Here is a 15,070-nt window from a genome sequence, read left to right on the forward strand (position 1 = left end):
GCTCCCGCAGCTGGAGCAGCTGTGCCGAGGCTGCAGGGGATGGATCGATAAAAATGTAATGAAATTGTGAGGCTGCAAAGTCCCCCAAAGAGCCCGATGGATGCTGAGGTGGAAGGGAACCCTGCAGGCTGGGGCTGCCCTTGCTCAGACCTCTCTCCTCTCCAGGCATGGCCCGGGGCTGGGTTGGCCAGCTGAGCAGCGCCCTCGAGGTGATGCTGATATGGATTTTTGACTGATATCTGATCCTGATACGGACTTTTTGCTTTCATGAAGAGCCCCTTCCTCTCTCTCTGCTTCAGCTTCATAAAATGAGTGGTGGAACCTCTCCTGGAAGGCTGAGGGTGCTGACAGTGCCAGGTTTTGAAGGGATTCAGAGTTTCATCTCCTCTTCCTGCGTTGGCTGTGGGGAATGGTCATGAGGAGCACTTTTATTTGATTTATTCAGTGTCAAAGGGTGTCACCATTGTCCCCTGGGGTGGCCCAGGGAGGAACCACGGAGTGGGGAAGGTCAAGGAACTTCTTTGCACAAGTTTGGGCTCTCTCTCAGGATTGGGGAGACCTGGTTTGTGTTCAGCACCTAAAGGGGGCTGGAAAGAACGACAGAGAATTTTAGCAAGGCCTGGAGTGCCAGAACAAGGGGGAATGGCTTCCCAGTGCCAGAGGGCAGGGCTGGATGGGATCTTGGGAAAGAATTGTTCCCTGGGAGGGTGGGCAGGCCCTGGCCCAGGGTGCCCAGAGCAGCTGGGGCTGCCCCTGGATCCCTGGCAGTGCCCAAGGCCAGGCTGGACATTGGGGCTTGGAGCAGCCTGGGACAGTGGGAGGTGTCCCTGCCCATGGCAGGGGTGGCACCGGGTGATCTTTGAGGTCCCTTCCATCCCAACCCCCTCTGTGACTCCGCGACTTCAGCAGCACGAGGACCTTCATCCTTGTGCCTGTGGGGTTTTGTGACCCTTGGTGGCTTTTGGGTGTCAGAGGCACATCTTGGGGGAGTTGAGGACGTCCCTTGCACCTCCCCCTTCTTCACGTCACAGACCTGACCCTGGGGAATAGCCTCCTCCTGTCCTGCCCTGGCCGCTGCCGGCCTGCCGTCAGTCCCTGTGCTCCCCCATGCCACCAGACCCTGGGATGGCACTGAGGGCTGTTCCTCGTCTCCTGGGCTCTTCCAGCAGTGCCCAGAGCGCTCGGGTGTGAGGGTGTCAGTCCCTCCCTCCCTGCAGGCACCAGCAGCTCCCCAGGAGCCCTCTTTGCTGGCAGCCTCATCCCTGGGCATTCCTCCCTCCAGCTGGCAGGAATCTGCTCCTCAGCTTGGTTTTAGGAGCTGATCCCCACCCTGGGTCTCTGCTGAGCCCCTTCCCCTGCTCAGCTCAGCCGCTCAGGCTTCCCAAAAGGGTGGGTGGATGAGTTCAGGGGTGCCTTGTGTCCCTCAGACGCTTCACCCCACGTTTCTTCGGGAAATATCCTGGGCACGGAGGACCCCCACCCTGCAGACAAGGAGTGCCCCACACGCCTGGAGGAGGGGGCCGCCAGTCCTGCGGAGATTTGGGAAGGGAAGAAGCCTGACCTGTGGTCGGGCTGTGTTTGGGGCTGTTTGGTTCCCAGCGATCCCGGAGCCCAGAGCGCGGGGTCGGGACGCAGAGCCCCGGAGAGGAGCGCTGAGCTCAGCAGTCCGCAGATACCGCGTGGAATGCGGCTTTAATTGTTTGTTTTCTTTGCTCTGCTCGCTCCGTTCTTCGTTTTTGCTCTTGGCCGATGCGGGAGTTTGGGGTGGGAGAGGGATGGGAGGAGCAGGAGCTTTCGGAAAACAGGAGAGTGCTCGTCAGAAATGGTAATAAGGTTTAATTCCTCCATGGGAGAGGGCAGGCAGGAGGAACAAAACATCCTCGGAGGCAGCAGCCGAAGGAAAATACTCGATTTGAATAACTCCGTTAAACACGCAAAGGAGGAACCACGGCAGGCCCCGAGTGAAGGGAGGGGGTCAAAATCTGCGGGCTGATGCCTGGCTGGGGCTTTCACCTCTCTGGGAAAGGAGCCCAGGGAACGGCTGGAGCTGGGTCAGGGCTGGGCATGGAGCTCAGGGAAAGGTTCTTCCCCCCGAGGCTGCTGGGCACTGCCCAGGCTCCCCAGGGAATGGGCCCGGCCCCGAGGCTGCCAGAGCTGCAGGAGCGTTTGGACAGCGCTCTCAGGGATGCCCAGGCTGGGGTTGTTGGGGTGTCTGTGCAGGGCCAGGGGCTGCACTGATGATCCCTGAGGGTCCCTTCCAGCTCAGGATACTCCAGGATTCCATAATTGTATTTAGCAACATTCCCTGGGCAGGCTCAGAGGTCTCACTCGTTCTGTGGCAGCCGCTCTTCTCCCATCTCCCGGAGTTCCAAGGCACGCTGTGCTGTGTCAGAGGACCTTTCTGGGGTCCAGACTTGCCCTCACTGTGCTCAGTGCTGCTGTCATGGGGACACAGTTGTCCCTGGAGCCACCTGCACAAGGACAAGGGGATGCCCAGAGCACCTCTCGGTGCCAAGGACACTCCCAGATGCTGGGCAGTGATTCCAGTCTCCTTTCCTCTGGTGGCTGGGATGGTGACCTGGCTTCCAAGGGCAAATCCTGCCTGGGAATTGTCCCCAGGGAGAGTGAGGGGACTGTCCCAGAGCTCAGGTGGCCCAGGCAGCTCGCTGGAGCAGTGGCAGTCAGTACCAATGCAGGGTCACCCCTCCCTCCTTCCTCCTTCGCTCTCCCTCTCCCTGTTCCTCTTCCATGGGACTTTGAAGGGCAGGAATTCCCCACGGAAAGGCCTTTCCCAAGTGACCGGTGAGGAGAGCCAGCAGGATTCCTCCCACACAGAGCAGTGTGACCACGGGAGCCGAGTCCCAGCTCCCTGCCCGACCCCCGGCGGCCATCCCCTGCTCTCGGGGGCTGCTGAGCTCCCCCTGCTCAGCAGCTGCTTCCAGAGCTTCTCCAGGGGCTTGCCCAGGCATCCTGTTCCCGAAAATGCCTCCAAGCTGCTGAATTCCCCTCTCTGTCTCCTCCTGCTCCTCCCTCTCCCAGCTTTGCTCTCTCTTCTGCCCAGCTGCTCTCGGGTGCTCCCAGGCACAGCTGGGCCCCCTCCCTCTGCCCCTTTGATGTGCTGGGTGGAGTTTCCAGTTCTGCACGTTCCCATTCCTCCCATCCAAGGTGCTTCCCAGCCCTGGCACAGGGAGCAGGACCGTGGGTGGTGCCCCCGGGAGGGAACTGCCTCTGCCAGGTCCGTGCTGGGATCCTGGGATGCTCAGGAAAGGCAGTGAATGCCACAAGCCATGCCAGGATTTGATAAAATCCAGCAGCAGAAGCCAGGGAATGCTCTGCTGGACCCACATCCTGCTCCAGGCACTGTATCCAGATATCCAGGGTGTTCCCGGGGTGTTGCCCTGGCAAAGGTTGTTGGGGAACAGGAATTCCAGCTGTAACCTGAAGGTCCTTCCCCTTCATCCTCGCGGTGCTGTAGTCACCTTTGCTGGGAAGGATTTGGGATCCACCAGCCTCAGACAGACAGGGATGGTTTCTCTGGCCCAGCAATTTGGTTGTTCTGCTCCGGCAGCTGGAAAAACCTTGGAAAAGTAACTCGGGAGCTGCTGCCTCAGTTTCCCTGTTGGTAAAGTGGGCAGAGGGGTGTTGGCAACTTGCAAAGAGGCAGGAGTGACCCAGATAAGGACAAATCACTTTGTGTCCTTCCCCATCACATCCAGCCCCTGCTCCCAGGCTGCAGAGGGACTGGGGACAAGGGCTGGAGGGACAGGACCCAGGGAATGGCTTCCCAGTGCCAGAGGGCAGGGCTGGATGGGATCTTGGGAAGGAATTGTTCCCTGGGAGGGTGGGCAGGCCCTGGCACAGGGTGCCCAGAGCAGCTGGGGCTGCCCCTGGATCCCTGGCAGTGTTGGGGCTTGGAGCAGAAGGGACAGTGTCCCCCCAGGGGTCAGCGTCCAGCTCAAGGGCCTGCATCCCTCCTCCAGGGGGATCCTCCTGGTTTTCCACATCTTTTCTCTCCTCGGTGGCCCCATTTGAAGCTGTGCTCCTCTCCCAGGGGGTGTCAAGGCCTGTTCCCTCAACTGCCTGGCCGAGGGCTTCAACTTCTACACGGAGCGGGCAGCAGCCGTGGTGGACGGGACCCCGTGCCGGCCGGACTCCAATGACATCTGCGTCAACGGCGAGTGCAAGGTGCTCCGGGGCTGGGACAGCCTGGGATGGGACAGGGACAGACCCCTGGGATGGGGGGACAAGGACAGACCCCCAGGCAGGGGAGTGCTGCCCTCAACCTGCTCCCACAGACATGGGATGGGTGGAGGGTTAAGAGAGCTGGGGGTGCTCACCTGGAGAGGAGAAGGCTCCAGGGAGAGCTCAGAGCCCCCTCCAGGGCCTAAAGGGGCTCCAGGAGAGCTGCAGAGGGACTGGGGACAAGGCATGGAGGGACAGGACCCAGGGAATGGCTTCCCAGTGCCAGAGGGCAGGGCTGGATGGGATCTTGGGCAGGAATTGTTCCCTGGGAGGGTGGGCAGGCCCTGGCACAGGGTGCCCAGAGCAGCTGGGGCTGCCCCTGGATCCCTGGCAGTGGCCAAGGCCAGGCTGGACATTGGGGCTTGGAGCAGCCTGGGACAGTGGGAGGTGTCCCTGCCATGGCAGGGGTGGGATGGGATTTAAGGTCCCTTCCCACCCAAACCATTCTGTAATTCCAGGATTTCTCTGCCTGGACACCCAGTGGGAGCGGGAACATTCCCACCCTGGCCTTGTGCCCATCCCCTCTCCAGGCATTCCCTGCCTCAGGGACAGGTCTCTGCACCCCCAGGCACTTTGATATTTCCCTTGCAATGGGATCCGGAGGGAGCCGTAGAAGTTTAATTACAGGAAAGCGCGGTGGGAGCGGCCAACACCCCCCAACAGGCAGACAGACAGACAGACAGACCGACAGGCTCCCTGTGGGTCGGTCTGTCTCCCTTCCGGTATCTCTGGGATCTTTTTGTCTCCATGGGGCTGTGGAACAAAGGGGGGTTGCACCAGAGGGAGCTGCAGCCCTGCTGGTGACCCGAGTGCCACCCCACGGGCCACAAGGACGCGTGGGCAGGGACAGGGCATCCCTTGGGTGCTGCAGCTCCACACGGGCATCCCAAGCTCTGCTAGATCCCAGGATTCCTGCCTGCACCCTCCCAGCCTCAGAGAGGGGTGGCAGAGGTGACGCTGCTGAGGTGTCCGGGGCACTGAGGGGACCAGGGCAGGTGAGGGGAGGGAAGGGAAGGGCCCCCCCAGGATGGCTCATTCCTGCTGCTCCCTCCCGCAGCACGTGGGCTGTGACCGAGTGCTGGGCTCCGACTCCAAGGAGGACAAGTGCCGGGTGTGCGGGGGGGACGGCAGCTCCTGCGAGACCATCGAGGGCGTCTTCAACCAGTCCTTGCCCGAGGGAGGTAGGGAACAAACGGCCTGGTCATCCTCAAATCCCTCCTCCACCTCGTCTGCCCCTGGGGACGGGCAGGGACACATCCCGGAGAACCATCCCAAGGGGTAGGGCCAGGCTGGGAGCGAACAAACCCCTGCTGCCCACCGGCCAAGCTGTGCCCCAGCCCCCACTGGCACCCGAATCTCGGGCACAGAGCTCCAGGCTCCTTCCCTGCTCCCCAGCTCGTGCTGGGAACCAGGGCTGGGAGATGCCCATGGAAATCCCAGCTCCACAGCACATTCCCAGTACAGCAGTCCCACCACAAGGGCCCATGCTGCAGACCCACAACGTTTTGGTGCCCCAAATGCTTTTCCCATCCTTTCCCCATGGGTAGGGGGTTGGCTCGTGCTCCCCTCCAGCAGCCCAGGGCAGCTCTGGGATTGGAGGCTGAACATTCCTGCTCAGCAGCCCCTGGTTGTCCCACAGGTTACGAGGAGGTGATCCAGATCCCCAAGGGCTCCGTCCACATCGACATCCGGGAGCTGAACCTGTCCATCAACTACCTGGGTGAGAGGCACCTGGGGAGGCTGAAATCCCAGCCGGGCCCTGCCGTTTCCGTGGGGTTAACAGGCCCTGGGAAAGGCCCGGCAAGGAGAACTTCCCACCCAGGCTGGGGTTTGGGATCAGGGGAAGGCAGCAGGGCAGGGTGTTCCCAGGCCAGCGTGGGCTGCATGTCCCCCACTGTCCCTGCCTGTGCCTCTGCCCTGTGTTAGCATCACAACCCCAAGCAAACCCCGCAGCTCCTGGCACTGCCTGTGGCTCCCTGGCATCGCCCCTCTGCCAGCCTGGCGATTAAAAACGCTCACATTTTCCTCGGGCTTGGTTTTCCAGCCTCGCTCAGTCCCGCTTTCACAACGAGGATTTTTCTTTCCCCTTTTTTCCTCCCTGTCCCCCGAGCGATGCCAGGCCGGGCAGGGTGCCCACCCTGGCTCCCTGCCGGCTGCCTGCAGGATTCTCCTGGCCGCATCCCTCCCGCCCAGCTCCCTTTGCTGGGATCGGAGGTGCCGCCATCCCTCCCTGCCCAGTGTGTGGGGACTCCTCGTGTCCACCCACACCGGATTTCTGCTCTCTGAGGCCACTGCCACCGAGCTCTGCCACTCCGGGATCTCTCCTGGCCTCCCAGATGGAGGGAGGGAGCATCCTCTACCCTCAGCAGCGCCAAGGATCTTCCCTGCCCCGAGCGAGACGGGGTCGGCGAGGGCGGCAGTGCCCGGAGCCACTCCCGGAGTGTCGGGGAGCGAAGGGACAGAGTGGGAATGGGAATGGGAATGGGAATGGGAATGGGAATGGGAATGGGAATGGGATGGAGCGAGCGGTCCGATCCCCCTCTAGCGACTCTCCCGGGCAACCACAGCCCGGCTCCAGGCCCCAGCAGCTCCAGCAGCCCCGACCCAGTTAGCACAGCTGGGTTTGAGCCCGGCTTCGTGGCCACAGCTTGTCCCCCAGCCCAGCCCAGCCCGGGGGTGTCCCATCCATAAATGTTGGTCCCAGCTCAGGTTGGGTCAGATCAATCCCATGGGAAGAGATTCCTTGCCTTTTCCTTGGCTGCTGGTGGTCCCCACAGCACGGTGCTGGCCAGGCTGAGAGCACACCGTGGCTACCTTGGTCCCACCCTGCTGGTTGCTCTGTGCGACCCTGAGCCAGCCCCCAGCTGTCCCCTCCCTTTGGCCAAGGCTGGGGCCATTTACCCTCTGTCCCAGCCCCGCTCTGAGCCCAGCAGGCGAGCAGCACCTGGCTGAAGTTGGCCCAGGTGCTTCCAGCCTTTGTGTGACCTCCCTCCCCTGTCCCAGCAGCGCTGCGAGGGGACAGTGGTGAATATTTCATCAACGGGAAGCTCTCCATCGATCCCCCCCGGCGCTTCGACGTCGCCGGCACCACCTTCCACTACAGGAGGTCCCCCGAAGAGCCCGAGTCACTGGAGGCTTTGGGACCCACCAACATCACTCTCTTTGTCATGGTTGGTAACTTCATACCCCCCCGGTGTGCTCCTGGCTGGGCTAACAGGCCCTTGCCGTGGCTACGTGGGGATTGGGGCTGCTCAGCCCCTGGGGTGGCTGTGGGGAATGAAGGGACACAGAGACCAGAGGTAAATTGGGCTCAATTCACACAATCAATCACAGAATTCATTAGGTTGGAAAAGCCCTTTGAGACCATCGAGTCCAACCTATGACCCGACACCACCTCGTCAGCCGGGCCATGGCACCGAGTGCCACGTCCAGTCTTTGAAAGGGCCACCCCAGGTGGGACAGGAGCCACAATCCCTGCCTTAGGGGGCCAGTGCTTTATCCACTGGGCACTCTCAGCTCTCCCTCCCTAATCCATCAGGTTTTGGGATGATTCCACCCTTAAGTGCCTGGGAGCTCATTCTCTGATCGAGCACCACTGTCACCACTGGTGGCTGCCCTGCCAGTTCTGGGAGGGGCTGGAAAGGGGACAGGGGAAGATTCCAGCTGCCCTGGATGTTAGCGAGGCTGTGGGATGCCACCTGGGTGGTCACCACAGTGGCACTGATGTCCCGGGGGTGCCTTTCCCGCAGGTGCTGGTGCGGACAGAGCTGCAGGGGATCCGCTACAAGTTCAACGCTCCGGTGGGCAGGGATGGCTCCAGCCACTACTCCTGGCACTACACCCCATGGACCAAGTGCTCTGTGCTGTGTGCAGGGGGTGAGCTCTGATGCTGGGCTGGTTTGGGGGGACAGGTGGGACCCCCCTGCAGCTGTGTCTGGGCCTGTGGTTGGCTCTGAGGAGCTCGGGGGTCTCTGCACGGCCCCACCCCGCTCTCAGCCATGTGGGAGTTGTGGCAGGGCAAAGAACCTGAGTGCTGTCTTCAGCTGGGCCACAGGTTTGGGTGGAAGGACCTTAAAGATCAAAATTGGACCCCTTCCACTGTCCCAGGATACTCCAAGCCCCATCCAGCCTGGTCTTGGACACTGCCAGGGATCCAGGGGCAGCCCCAGCTGCTCTGGGCACCCTGTGCCAGGGCCTGCCCACCCTCCCAGGGAACAATTCCTTCCCAAGATCCCATCCAGCCCTGCCCTCTGGCACTGGGAAGCCATTCCCTGGGTCCTGTCCCTCTCCAGGCCCTTTTAAACCCAGTTACCTGTGCAATGCATGGAATCATAGAATGGCTTTAGGTTAGGAGGGACCTCAAAGCCCATCCAGTTCCACCCCCTGCCATGGGCAGGGACACTTCCGCTATCCCAGGATGCTCCCAGCCCCATCCAGCCTGGCCTTGGACACTGCCAGGGATGGAGTAAGGACAGGTTGGCTGATCACAACAGATCTGGCCCCACATCAATGGTCTGGGAACTGAAACACCCCTGGTGCTTCCCTGAACCCTTGGCCTGGTTCCCATGGGGATTGACACGGAGGTTTGGGCCGTGTCTCAGGACTTTGGTGAGCCTGGCTGGGAGGGGCTGAGCTGGTGTTCAGCCAGAGAAGAGAGTGGCTCAAAAATGTTCCCTGTTTAAAGCTCAGGGCTGGTCTCACATGCTAGGCATCGATCAAGTGTTGTCCCTCCTTGTTCCTGTTACTCCCCAAGTGCTGCCCAGGAAATTTCACAAGGCCAAGGTTAGAACAGGTTCGTTGGAGCATGAGATCCTTGGAATGCTGTGATCCTCCATCCTCTGGTGTGTCCTGCCCTGGCTGGTGAGCTTTAGCATCCCGGGATCATCGAGGTTGGAAAAGCCCTGCAGGGCCATCGAGTGCAACCTGTGCCCGATGCCCACCTTGTCACCCAGAGTGCCACATCCACACACTGACCCCATCATTCCACACTACCCATTTTTCCTGGAGATGCCAGAGGAGCCCTTGGTTATGAAAGGAGGAATAAGTCCAGGCTCGATGTGCAGGGACAAGTGGCCGCTGTGTCACGTCACCCCACGGGAGCAGAGCTGTGGGGCCAGCACCCGCAGCCTGGCCCTGCTCCAGCCTCAGCCTCCTCCTCCCTTTCCCCCTTCCCTCTTCTCCCTGGGCAGGCAGCCAGATCCAGTCTGTGGTGTGCAGGAAACTCTCCGATGGCTCCACCGTCCCCAACCATTTCTGCAGCACTGACACCAAAGTGCCCGAGCGGCAGAGGCCCTGCAACACCGAGCCCTGTCCCCCAGCGTGAGTACCTGGGGCACGTGCAGGGGGGAAAGCCAGGGTGGAAGAGGGTGAAATTCCTTGGGAATGGCAGCCAGGGGTGGCACTGCCTGGCTGGAGCAGCTCTGCTGGGGAATGGGGTTGGGGTTTCTCCTCTTATTCTGTCCCTTATTCAGTGAGTCCCTCAGGAATTGTCCCAGCCCTTCCCTGGCTCCTCTCCTGGAGGGGAAGGGCAGCTGTGGAGGAACTCTGTGGTTCAGCCAGAGCTGCCCAGGAGGCTGTGGCTGAGTAGGAGCAGGGCTGTGTGCAGGAGTGTGGGGACAAGCCCAGCCCAGCGTGCCCCTCCAAGCTCTGCTGTTGGCCCATCTCCAGCTGGACCATTGGGAACTGGTCCGAGTGTAGCCGGAGCTGCAACGAGGGCGTCCGGACCCGCAGCGTCTTCTGCAAGAGGAAGATCTCTGCCAGTGAGGAGAAAACCCTGGATGATGCCTCCTGCACCCAGCCACGGCCAAAGATGCTGGAGCCCTGCAACAACCAAACGTGTCCTCCTGAGTGGGTGGCCCTGGACTGGTCGGAGGCGAGTGCCAAAGGAGGGACACGGAGCTGGGGAAGGGTCTGAGGAGCGGCTGAGGGCACTTGGCTCGTTCAGCTGCAGCAGAGGAGACTGAGGGGAGGCTCCTGGGGGCTGCAGCTCCTCCCGAGGGGAGGCGGAGGGGCAGGGGCTGAGCTCTGCTCTGGGACAGGGACAGGAGCCCAGGGAACGGCTGGAGCTGGGTCAGGGCTGGGCATGGAGCTCAGGGAAAGGTTCTTCCCCCCGAGGCTGCTGGGCACTGCCCAGGCTCCCCAGGGAATGGGCCCGGCCCCGAGGCTGCCAGAGCTGCAGGAGCGTTTGGACAGCGCTCTCAGGGATGCCCAGGCTGGGGTTGTTGGGGTGTCTGGGCAGGGCCAGGGGCTGCACTGATGATCCCTGTGGGATCCAGCTCAGGATATTCTGATTCTGTGATTGACATCGTCCTCACCTCTCTGAGGGCGCTGCTCCGTGGGAGGGCAGTGCCGGTCACCAGTGATGGCCACAGAGAGTGCAGAGTGGGGGATGTTGTAGCTCAGGAGCCAGGAGAGGTGGGAGCAGCGTGGAGGGAGCCAGAGCTGCCTCTGTCCCCTCCTTTCCGGCTGTCCTGACCGTGTCTCCTGTCCCTGCAGTGCACCCCGAGCTGCGGGCCCGGCTTCCGCCACCGCATCGTCCTGTGCAAGAGCGGCGACCACAGCGTGACCCTGCCCACCTCCCAGTGCCACGAGGCTGCCAAGCCCCCCACCAGCATGAGGTGCAACCTGCGGCGCTGCCCCCCGCCCCGCTGGGTCACCGGCGAGTGGGGAGAGGTAGGGACAGCCCTCCCCACGGGGGCATTGCAGGAGAAGCCTCCCAGCCCTTCAAGTCCTGTGGTGCTGAAGGCTTTTACCGGCCACCAGAACCCTGTGTGGCCACCACTACTGTCCAGGGGACAGCAGGACCCCATGGCAATGTTCTTTGCCCCCTTTTTGCCTCATTTATGATGGTGGCCCAAGGGCAGAGCTGACCCTGGGGGTGTCCCGGGCCTGGCAGGACCCCACAGAAGTCATTGAGGGGTCCCCTTGGGTATCTGGGGGTCAGCAGGGCAGTGGCTGCAGAGCTGGGCTGGCCCTACTGACAAGCAAGGCCACTGCTGGTCCCCCTCAGAGCCCAGAGGGGTGACCCTGACAGTCCTTCCTGCCCTCCAACACCCATCGAGCCACAGAGTGAGATCGGGGTGCGGGAGGCCTGGGAAAGGCCAGGGATTTAGGGTTGGATGGAGGGATCCTCCCCGGGCCCTGGAGAATCAAACCAAGCTTTGTTGGGATGCAGGGCCACAGCACTCGCTCGTGCCAGGGAGTCCCCGCTGGGCAGGGAAGGAACCACCACCTCCAGCACCCTTTGCACCCCCTAACGCCCATCTGTGCCCACTCCTGTCACATTCCTAAAGCCATGGTGGCCACGGCAGCTCCCTCTGTGCTGTCCCCACAGTGCTCAGCCCAGTGTGGCCTTGGCCAGCAGAGAAGATCCGTCCAGTGCCTGGCTCACACCGGGCAGCCGTCCATGGACTGCGTGGAGGCCCTGCAGCCCCCTGGGATGCAGCAGTGCGAGACCAAGTGCGAGTCAGGGCCTACAGACAACCCTGAAGGTGAGGGGTCTCTGGGGAGGGGACACAGGGGCACTGCCAGCTCTGGGGACAGGGACAGCAGAGCCAGCACAACACGGGTTGGGCTCTAGGGTGGGGAGAACCCATGCCTGGAAGTGTCCAAGGCCAGGTTGGACAGGGCTTGGAGCAACCTGGGATGGTGGGAGGTATCCCTGCTCATGGCAGGGGGTGGGATGAGATGTTCTTTAAGGTCCCTTCCCACCCAAAGTATTCTGTAATTCCGGGATTTCTCTGCCTGGACACCCAGTGGGAGTGGGAACATTCCCACCCTGGCCTTGTGCCCATCCCCTCTCCAGGCATTCCCTGCCTCAGGGATGGATCTCTGCACTCCCAGCCTGTGCAGAGGGTGGAAATGGATGAGATTTAAGGCCCCTTCCAACCCAAATCACTCTGTTGAAAATGTGGCCACCCCGTGGCCCTGGTCCCCTCTGGTCCCAGGCCAGCCTGGTGTGCCACGACCCCGAGAAACACAGGAACTGCACCTTGGCACAGAGAGGTTTTCATTAGTGAGGTCCTCAGCAGCATCTTCATCACGGCTGCATCTTTCAGCTTCCTGGCAAAACCCCCCCAGGATGCCCTCAGCCCGGCTGTGACCCTGCTCCTCCTCTCTGTGTCCCCTCAGAGTGCAAGGATGTGAACAAGGTGGCCTACTGCCCGCTCGTCCTCAAGTTCAAGTTCTGCAGCCGGACCTACTTCCGACAGATGTGCTGTAAAACCTGCCAGGGGCACTAGGACACGGCGGGACACAGTGGGACCCTCGTGGCAAAACTGGAAGGCCAAAGCTCTGCCAGAGGGCCGCCGAGCCGTGCCCTCCCTCTCCGCCCTGGGAATCTCCCCTGGCTCCGTTCGCGCTTCCAGCAGGAGCCGGCGTCCCCCAAACCCGTCCCCCACAGACCCCCGTGGCCCCCGAGCTTCACCATGGCAGGTTCCCAGTTAAACCACTGCAGCCCCAGCTGGATGAGTGCTGGGAGAGGGGGGAGCTGGGCAGAGCAGGGACTTTACTTGAAATTCTGACGTTGTTATTTATTAGTAGCGGCCGAGAGCCACCGAGGGAAGCGGCACCGCTCGCCCCGCTCCTGCCTCATCCCGCTCCGTGTCCTCTGGGCACCACCACGGGGCTCGAGCACCCCCGGGGCTGCTGCCCTTCCCTCGGGATCCCAGGGGAGACAGGGAGGAGGGCTCAGGTGCCTCGTGGCGTGGCGCTGGGTGAAGAGGAGCCGCTGTGGGGAGTGGGGTTGGAGCAGGGGTTTTGTCCCCTTGGTTTGTGCCCTGTCTCCTCGGGACTGGCAGCAGGGGACAGGGAGCAGGTCACCCCGTGAGCAGAGCGGTGACACCAGTTTCACTGGGAGAGGGGGTTCTCCAAACTCTCGTGGCGACCGACTTGGATTGGGGTGTTGCCCTGTTTGTCCTTAACGTCTTTGTCACTTTTAGGACCAGTTTGTATCCCTCGAAGCACGAGCTGAGCTGGGGGCAGAGGCGTGCTCGGGGCCGCGGGGCTGCGCCAGGCTCAGGGAGCAGAGCGAGGAGGATGCAGGACAGGATCGCTCCTGCCACGGTGTCCCCAGGGCCTGGCACGGCAGGGCCCTGCCCAGACATCGCCTCAGCCTCTGCTGCGGCCTCACTTCCAAAGGTGCTTGACTTCCAAAGGTGCTTTGCCTCCAAAAGGTGCTTTGCCTGCGAAGGCAGCCTGGCCATGTGTGGCTGTAGCCTTGAGGTGCCAGTCCCAGTGCCACCCACTCCTCTGCCCGCAAGAGGCCTCCAGTGATGGGAAAAAGAGCAGGCTTGAAATTCCTCCAGGTCACCTCATGGCCAAACCCAGGCCAGTCTCTCCACGGGCCGCCCATGGAGGAGATCTGACTTCAACTCTCCAAAGCATGTGCTTTTTGTTAGCGTTATAATTGTTATTAACTACGATTATTTTCAGGCCTTTCCACATCACAGCGATGGGAAACCTTTGTCCAAAGCCATGTTTCGTTCCCTTGGGGCCATCCCTACGGTGCAGGGAGGGGACAGCCCCCTTCCCCCAGAGCAGAGCCCCCGTGTGTTCCCTCCCAGCTGTATTTTTGTGTCCACCTGCTCCTCCAGCCGATCGCAGCTTCTCTGGTGCTCAGCAAACCTCGTTTCTCTTCCTTCCTGGTGCCACGCTCCGTTCTGACGTTTCTGGGTGAGGGGAGGGGGTGTTTTCATCGTTTTTGTATCGATATATATCTACTGGCCAATGTTTAACATACTAACTCTGAGGAGGAGCGACGTAAGGCATGAATTATAATAAAGGAGTAGCTACGATCCCGGGCACAGCTTCTGCTCCCAGTCGTGTTCCTCGAGCCCGGGGTTTGGCCGGGGCACTCACAGCACCACAATTCACACCAAAGGAGGGGTTTGGAAGCAGGGGAGGGTTCTCCCTGGGGGCCGGAGCAGGTTGGAAAGGTGGGGATGCAGCCAGAGCTGCTCCAGGATATGTGGGAACACTTTCCCCCTTGGCACCCCATGGCACAGAGAGCCTGTGTTGGTAATGCTGGGCCAGCAGGGGAGGGGGGATTCTGCCCCTCTGCCCCGCTCAGCTGAGACCCCACCTGCAGAGCTGCCCCAGCCCTGGGGAACAACATCAGGAGCACGGGGAGCTGCTGGAGCCACTCCAGAGGAGGCCACGGAGCTGCTGCAGGGCTGGAGCCCCTCTGCTCTGGAGCCAGGCTGGGAGAGCTGCGGGTGCTCACCTGGAGAGGAGAAGGCTCCAGGGAGAGCTCCGAGCCCCTTGCAGGGCCTAAAGGGGCTCCAGGAGAGCTGCAGAGGGACTGGGGACAGAGAATGGAGGGACAGGACCCAGGGAATGGCTTCCCAGTGCCAGAGGGCAGGGCTGGATGGGAGATTGGGAAGGAATTGTTCCCTGGGAGGGTGGGCAGGCCCTGGCACAGGGTGCCCAGAGCAGCTGGGGCTGCCCCTGGATCCCTGGCAGTGCCCAAGGCCAGGCTGGACATTGGGGCTTGGAGCAGCCTGGGACAGTGGGAGGTGTCCCTGCCCATGGCAGGGGGTGGCACTGGATGGGCTTTAAGGTCCCTTCCCACCCAAACCCTTCTGTGACTCTGCAGGGGGCAGTGGGGACATGGTGGCCCAGAATTCTGCTTTTCTCTGCACCTCAAGAGGGGCCTCTTTTATTAAAAACAAACAAACAAAAAAAAGCAGCAACCAAAAGCATCCTGCTCCTAAAGCCACCCCCCAGCACTGACTGACCACCCCTGGACAGGTGACATCCAGCTGTCACCGCAGGGTGAGGGGAAAGGTCTCACCGAAGCTCTGAGCATCCCTGCCGGGCTCTGTCCAGC

At 61.7% G+C, this 15,070-nt stretch overlaps 1 protein-coding gene across 1 annotated transcript in view; it reads left to right on the forward strand.

Moving 5' to 3' along the window:
• The window catches only part of ADAMTS10 (ADAM metallopeptidase with thrombospondin type 1 motif 10), a 63,236-nt gene extending 49,194 nt beyond the window's left edge, over positions 1–14,042 (forward strand). The window contains 10 exon segments of the mRNA XM_048287841.1: positions 4,052–4,185; positions 5,300–5,423; positions 5,882–5,962; positions 7,249–7,412; positions 7,992–8,118; positions 9,432–9,561; positions 9,910–10,114; positions 10,738–10,914; positions 11,576–11,732; positions 12,373–14,042. Coding sequence (XP_048143798.1) covers positions 4,052–4,185; positions 5,300–5,423; positions 5,882–5,962; positions 7,249–7,412; positions 7,992–8,118; positions 9,432–9,561; positions 9,910–10,114; positions 10,738–10,914; positions 11,576–11,732; positions 12,373–12,482 — 1,409 coding nt within the window. The 3' untranslated portion in view covers positions 12,483–14,042.
• The last annotated feature ends 1,028 nt before the right edge of the window (positions 14,043–15,070 follow it).

This window comes from Corvus hawaiiensis, chromosome 28 (assembly GCF_020740725.1).
Source record: "Corvus hawaiiensis isolate bCorHaw1 chromosome 28, bCorHaw1.pri.cur, whole genome shotgun sequence".
Taxonomy (NCBI): Eukaryota; Metazoa; Chordata; class Aves; order Passeriformes; family Corvidae; genus Corvus; species Corvus hawaiiensis.